The following is a 6,980-nucleotide window of genomic DNA, read 5'->3' on the forward strand; positions in this document are numbered from 1 at the left end:
AGACTCTTCTGCATATCACACCTAATCCCATCAAGCCTGCTATTCACATTTACATACTGTTCCTCTACTTAAAGACCAATGGATTCACATTCTAGCTGTATCTGAAGAAGTGAGCTGTGGCTCACGAAAGCTCATACCCTACCAGAAAATATTTTTGTTAGTCTTTAAGGTGCTACTGGACTCTTGCCCTTTTTGACTACTGCAAACAGACTAACACGGCAACCCACTGTGAAAAATATTTTCTGGTAGGGTATGAGCTTTCGTAAGCCACAGCTCACTTCTTCACTCCCCTGCAGTTGTGTGTGTGTGTTTATTGCCGTCAAGTCGCTTCCGACTCATGGCGACCCTATGAATGAAAGTCCTCCAAAATGTCCTATCTTTGACAGCCTTGCTCAGGTCTTGCAAACTGAGGTCCGTGGCATCCTTTTCAGAGTCAATCCATCTCTTGTTGGGTCTTCCTCTTTCCCTGCTGCCCTCAACTTTTCCTAGCATGACTGTCTTTCCCCCTGCAGTTACACCAGTGTAAGATCACTGATTGTCATCCTTTTGATAAGATAAAAATAAAATTTACATCATAGAGTGATAAAATATTTAAAAGATACATGAGATAAAAATAAAATGACAACATCATAGAGTGATAAAATATTATAAACAATATGACTTTAGTAGAAAAGGGCAAGAGTCCAGTAGCACTTTAAAGACTAACAAAAATATTTTCTGATAGTGTATGAGCTTTCAAGAGCCACAGCTCACTTCTTCAGAAAGCTCATACCCTACCAGAAAATATTTTTGTTAGTCTTTAAAGTGCTACTGGACTCTTGCCCTTTTCTACTACTGCAGACAGACTAACACGGCTACCCACTGTGAATATGGCTTTAAAATCTTGGAATCCTTAAATTATTTTAAAATTACAAATATAAGAATAGATAAATAGCTTTATAGGGATAGCAATATAAACAGTACATTGATAATATTTCTGTTTAGCACATGATTTAACTATATTGTGACTTTAAAGACAGGACTATTGCCAAATATTTGGTGACACCTCTAGTTATTTCTGGGTCCCCGCCTCCCATCAGTAATGAAACCACCCAGGGGTCAGCAGGAAGATGATGTTTTGTTAGGACAGGAGCAATCCAGAGGGCCCTGGGTGCAAGCCAAGAAGCCATAAGACATTTCCGACGAATTTGACATGTCTCAATGCACCAGGCGATTTGGTGGAATGCTTCATTTAATTGAAACGCGCTCTGAGGAGTTTCTTTATATTGATAATTCTGAAGAAGTGAGCTGTGGCTCACGAAAGCTCATACCCTACCAGAAAATATTTTTGTTAGTCTTTAAGGTGCTACTGGACTCTTGCCCTTTATATTGATAATATTGGTTCTATTCCACCCCACCCTTTAAATAGCTGGGTGATTAATCTGCGCTGCAGCGATGATTCCACCAGATGTCGCTGTCTCCATTTTTGCCATTCTACAGACCGGGTTTTTTTTTGTCCGAGGCAACCGTTAATTCCCTGTTTGGCCAGGAGAGGGCAGCACAGTATAGCGAGTGGCTCAGGGTCGCCTTCTAAGACTGGGAGGATGCTGGAAGGAAAGAAGCAGTACTTTTTTTTCTTTTCTGATTTTGGGGGGGGGGTGGTTGGTCGCGTCTTTTCGTGACAAAGAAAGCGATGACCGACTATCATAATCGCAAAGGCCCTGTGACAATTTGCGAGCTTGCAGAGAAATTAAGAAAGCGATGCAGCTAAAGGTAAACGCCGTTCTAGTTAACTAACTTTTACAATCTATATATATATCGTAATCGGAATCTTTAAACACGAAGAAGCGTTCTGTATAACGCGGAACTTGGCTCCAAAATTCTAAAGCTAGGGCCCTCAATTCCCGTTACAGTCGCCCAGTTTTGCACCAAGGCAATTTAATGTCGCTGTTTGGGGGGGAAGAAAAACAGCGACGACGAAGCAGAGATCTCTAAAGAACGTTCCAAAGCTTGTAGCAGCTTTTTAAAAATATACATCTATTTATTTGAATAGCAATAAATAAATAAAGGCAAGCCACAATACAAACCATAAATAAATAAGCGCAATCGTTTTGGTGGCAGCATTGCAGAAGAGGGATAAAGGAGTTTAGCAGGAGATAATTCGGTCCCTGAAAGGGCGAGAAAGGGTTGTTTTCTTCCTAATTCTTTAAGATACTCGCTCGTCTGCTGTTGCTTTTTTGACACATAACAAGATTGCCCCTTCCTCGTGGGATAGATTGCATTTTGTACGAATTCCCTGAACCCGAAATCCAGCATAAATTTTCGTACAGACTTTTAGAAGAGAATTCCTTCAGTGTCACTTTCAAGACAGACACGAAGATTATTTGCCGAATGAAACAAACTATTTTACGGAAAGTATATCTGGTCACTCAAATGCCAGCCTTCTTGGGGTGAATTTCATATTCCATTTTTCCTGGAGAATTTTTCTCAGGCGGGTTTTTTCTTTCTTTCTTAAGAGGCTGAAGGCTTTCCAAGGAAGCTACAGAACAAAAACGAGAAATGGGCTTTTCCTCCCTGTTCTCAAGTTCTCCGTCATGTATCCCCTTCCCCTCAAAACGACTGGACATTAAGATCCTAAATTCCAAAAGATACATATTCTGTACATCTGCCTTCCTCCTCCTTAGAATCCGGACCAAGCCTCCTTCAACTGGACAGTGGCGATTCTCTGAAAGCAGCTAGGTTCTTTGCACGTTTCGCATCCGAGCATAACATTCACGCTTTCTTTCCTCTCCCAAATAAATCCACAAAGGATTCTCCTAACTCCAAGGCGGATTTCTCCTCTGCCTCAAATATTTCCAGACTGCAACGTTCCCCTCTCCGCAGTAAAATCCATCTGTACCCCAAGCCAGTAAAGACTCGAATTCTTCCTACCCGGTCCTCCATAATATAATAAATTAATAACTGCTGGAATAAAAGTAACGCACCGGGCACGCTCAGAGCCGCTTTCTTGGGAGCGCATTAGATTCAAGTCAGCGGCGTTGAGTTCTCCGATCGGGGTCTCAAAGACAGGGGTGCGAATACATCCCACGGGGGCGGGGGGTTCGGGAAAGAGCCACGAAAAGGCAGACAGGAACGGCTCCCTCCCCATCTCTCTGTTCTTCCGAATCTTTGGGGTCTCTCGCTATCTCTCCGTTCTTTCCAAATTTGAAATACACCCCTCTTCGAAACACCCTTCAATGCCATTCATGTAAAAACTAAGGCAGTGTGCAAGAAACAAGAGGAAAGCAGGAGAAAACACAAGGTTGTTTTAAAAATTAAATGGCCTGCTAGATCTTACCTACAATCGGGCTTTTTGGGGAGGGGGGACGGGACAGAAAACGTGTGCGTGTTTGCATGTGCCCCGTTCCCGTTTGCTTCTGCAATTCTCGAGCATCAGCCGAGCTAAGGAAAGTCAGAATCCCACACCTCGGCTACAGGCTCTCGTCCCTCATTACCCCAGTCTGATTACCCCTAATGGCATAATTAGAGAAATAATGGGCCGGGGGTGGGGGGAGAGGCGCCAAGCCCGCTGCCCGAGACACCCTCTCCCCCCCCCTAAAAACACGCACCGAAATTAAACGCCTCGCCTAATTATTTTCTTAAGCAGATTTAATTGGCAAAAGAAAAAGAAAAGAAAGTCGTCTTGAAACCCAACCGATTTCCATTCCGAGCGACTCCCCGGGCGGGAGATAAGGCGGCCAGGTTTTAGGACGGAGGTGTCAAATGAATTTGGGCCGGAGGTGATAAGAAAGCCCCGTGGGCAACCTGGGGCGCGATTCGGATTCCTTGGGAGAAAGCAACGCCCGGGGAACGAAAGGACCCCCCAGTCCGTCCCCCGAGCCCGCCAGAAAACCGGGCTGTGCGGGGAATCGGGGGTCGCGCCAGGGACCCAACGGCGCGCGCTTTCTCGCCCCGTTTGCAAGGACGGACACCCGCTTTCCCTCTCCCTCCCGTCGGCAAACCGGGCGACGCGGCTTTTATTTCACTGCAATGTGTGAGTGTGCGCGCGCGTGTAAGAGAGCGGGGTTTGGGGTGGCGGGGAGCGCGGCGGGCGAAGGCCGGGCTGCGCCCCCCGCCGCCGCCAGCCCCGTCCCGGCCGCCCCGGAGCGCCCGCCCAGCCGCGCGTCCCCCGACAGCCCCGTCCTCCGGCGCCTTCTGGCGGCCCTGCGATTGGCCGGGCCGCTCCCCGGGCGGGCGGCCATTGGCGGGAAGTCCCGGGCGGGGGCGTGGCCGCGGGGGCGCCTCAAAAGGGCCGGGGGCCGGGGCGAGCGGGGCAAGTGCGCGCCGCGTCCCGTCCGGGGAGTTGGGCGGCTGGGGCGCGCGGCGGCGGGTGCGGCGGCCGTCTGTTGGGCTGCGGCGTGGATGTCGGCGCGGCTCCCCGCCTGCCGGCCGCTTGCCTTGGGGCCCGCCGGACAAGGGACGGGGCGGCGGCGGCCAGCCCTCGCGCCAGGCGCCCGGGCCCGGGCGGCTTCCCTCGGGGGTCGCTTGGCTCGCCAGCCCTCTCTCCGCTGCGCCTCCTCCCCCTGCAAGGGTCTCCGCGGCCTCCAGCCTTTCGGAGCCGCGCCGGCGTAAGCGGGGAGAAGGAGCGGAGGCTTCGGACGGCGCGCCTCGCGAGCGGCTGGAGGATGGAGGCGGCCTTCGGGCTGCTGTGACGGGCCCGGGACAGAGCTCGGAAGGCCGCGGCCAGCCGTCGAGGGGGCCCCCGCCGCCCCGCCGCCCTCCTCCCGGACCCGCCATGCAGGCCCGCTACTCGGTGTCGGACCCCAACGCCCTGGGGGTGGTGCCTTACCTCAGCGAGCAGAACTACTACCGGGCGGCCGGCCCCTACGGCCCCGTGGCGGGCTCCGGGGGGGTGTACCCGGGCCCCGCCGAGCAGTACGCGGCGGGCCTGGGGCGCTCCTACGGGCCCTACCACCCGCACCAGCCCGCCGCCCCCAAGGACCTGGTGAAGCCGCCCTACTCCTACATCGCCCTCATCACCATGGCCATCCAGAACGCGCCCGACAAGAAGATCACCCTCAACGGCATCTACCAGTTCATCATGGAGCGCTTCCCCTTCTACCGGGAGAACAAGCAGGGCTGGCAGAACTCCATCCGCCACAACCTCTCGCTCAACGAGTGCTTCGTCAAGGTGCCCCGCGACGACAAGAAGCCCGGCAAGGGCAGCTACTGGACCCTCGACCCGGACTCCTACAACATGTTCGAGAACGGCTCCTTCCTGCGCCGGCGGAGGCGCTTCAAGAAGAAGGACGTCTCCAAGGAGAAGGACGAGCCCCTCCGCGACCGCCACCCCAAGGAGCCGCCCAAGGGCCCCGACGCCGCCGCCGCCGCCAAGGAGGCGCCGGCCGCCGCCCCGTCGGAGAAGAAGGTGGTCATCAAGAGCGAGGCCGCCTCCCCGGACCTGCCCGTCATCACCAAGGTGGAGACCCTCAGCCCGGAGAGCGGCGGCGGCGGCGGCGGGGGGCTGCGGGACAGCCCGCGGAGCGTGGCCTCCACGCCGTCGGGGTCCACCGAGAGCTCCCTGCCGGGAGACCCCCACCACCCGGGCGCCCCCAACGGCCTGTCGGGCTTCAGCGTGGAGAACATCATGACGCTGCGGACTTCCCCGCCGGGGGAGCTGAGCCCCGCCGGCCGGACGCCGGGCCTGGGCTCCCTCGGCTACCCCCCGGCCCAGCCGCCCTCCATCTACAGCCAGGCCTGCAGCCAGGGGGGGCTGGGGGAGGCCGGCGGCAGCTACCAGTGCAGCATGCGGGCCATGAGCCTCTACGCCGGCGAGCGGGCCGCCCACCTGTGCGCCCCCGACGACGCGCCCGAGCAGCAGAGCAACGGCGCCGCCTCGCCCCTGGCCGCCATGAACCTGGCGTCGGGGGGGCAGCACCAGGAGGCCCCCGGCCACTCCCACCACCCCCACCACCACCCCCACATGCCTCACCCCCAGGGCGGCGGGCAGGCGGCGGCGGCCTCCTGGTACCTGAACGCCCCGTCGGAGCTCAACCCGCACCTGTCGGGCCACGCCTTCGGCTCGCAGCAGCAGGCCTTCCCCAACGTGCGGGACATGTTCAGCTCTCACCGGCTGGGCCTGGAGACCTCGGCGCCGCTGAGCGACCCACAGGTGAGCACAAACGCCGGCTGCCAGATCCCCTATCGATCCGCGCCCTCCATATACCGCCACTCCGCCACCCCTTACTCCTATGACTGCGCCAAGTATTGACCTCTGAGCGCGTGCAGAGGGCCGGCCGAGAGGATCGGAGCGGGGGCTGCGGAGGCGACGCTGCAAACCCGCCTCGGAGGAAGGCCGGGGGCGGCCTGGACCGGCCCGGCCCGCCCGCCCCGTCGGAAGGGCCTTTGCGGACCGTGACGCCTCTCCCTCGGCTATTAATTTTTGTCCAAGTTCAATCAGTTCTACTTGAAAAGGAAAAAAAAAATAAGGAGGTGTCTTTTTTTCTTTTTTGGAATTAAGGAAAATAGGTTAGTTTTTTTTAAAAAGGCCAAATTTGTGTACCATAAAAGCAGGAATGGAGGATCTCCGCCTGGGGTTAACAAAAATATTAAATTATGATGGATCTCCCATTCCGCAAACACCGCTGATCAGCCTTTTTTAAAGGGGGGGAAAGAAATATAGGGACGATTTTATAGAGTTATAAAAATATATGTCTCGGTTGCTGGGAGGATTTTTATTTTTTGCGGGCTTGTTGGCGAAGGAAAGTTCTGTTCGTTGTAAATATGTGTGGAGTTCTAATCTGGCTTGGGGTGGAGAGCCGTTAATATAATATTTAAAGTTGCGTTCACTGGATGATCCTAATGTGTTGGGTTGTTTTTTTTGCCTTCCATAATACCCGCTGCCAAATTGAAGAAAAAAGTAACTTCTTTCCCTGTGTGCGTGTGTGTTGGTGTGACTGCCTCGAAGGAAGCATCAAAATGTTTTTTTCTTTTAAAGTTATTCTTTTATATATAAATATAAA

At 54.2% G+C, this 6,980-nt stretch overlaps 1 protein-coding gene across 1 annotated transcript; it reads left to right on the top strand.

Moving 5' to 3' along the window:
• The first annotated feature begins 4,751 nt into the window (after positions 1-4,751).
• FOXC2 (forkhead box C2) lies at positions 4,752-6,270 on the top strand. Its single transcript, XM_056862726.1, has one exon. The coding sequence runs from the start codon at positions 4,754-4,756 to the stop codon at positions 6,227-6,229; it is 1,476 nt and encodes a 491-aa protein (XP_056718704.1). The 5' UTR covers positions 4,752-4,753; the 3' UTR covers positions 6,230-6,270.
• The last annotated feature ends 710 nt before the right edge of the window (positions 6,271-6,980 follow it).

This window comes from Euleptes europaea, chromosome 17, assembly GCF_029931775.1.
Source record: "Euleptes europaea isolate rEulEur1 chromosome 17, rEulEur1.hap1, whole genome shotgun sequence".
NCBI classification, from domain to species: domain Eukaryota; kingdom Metazoa; phylum Chordata; class Lepidosauria; order Squamata; family Sphaerodactylidae; genus Euleptes; species Euleptes europaea.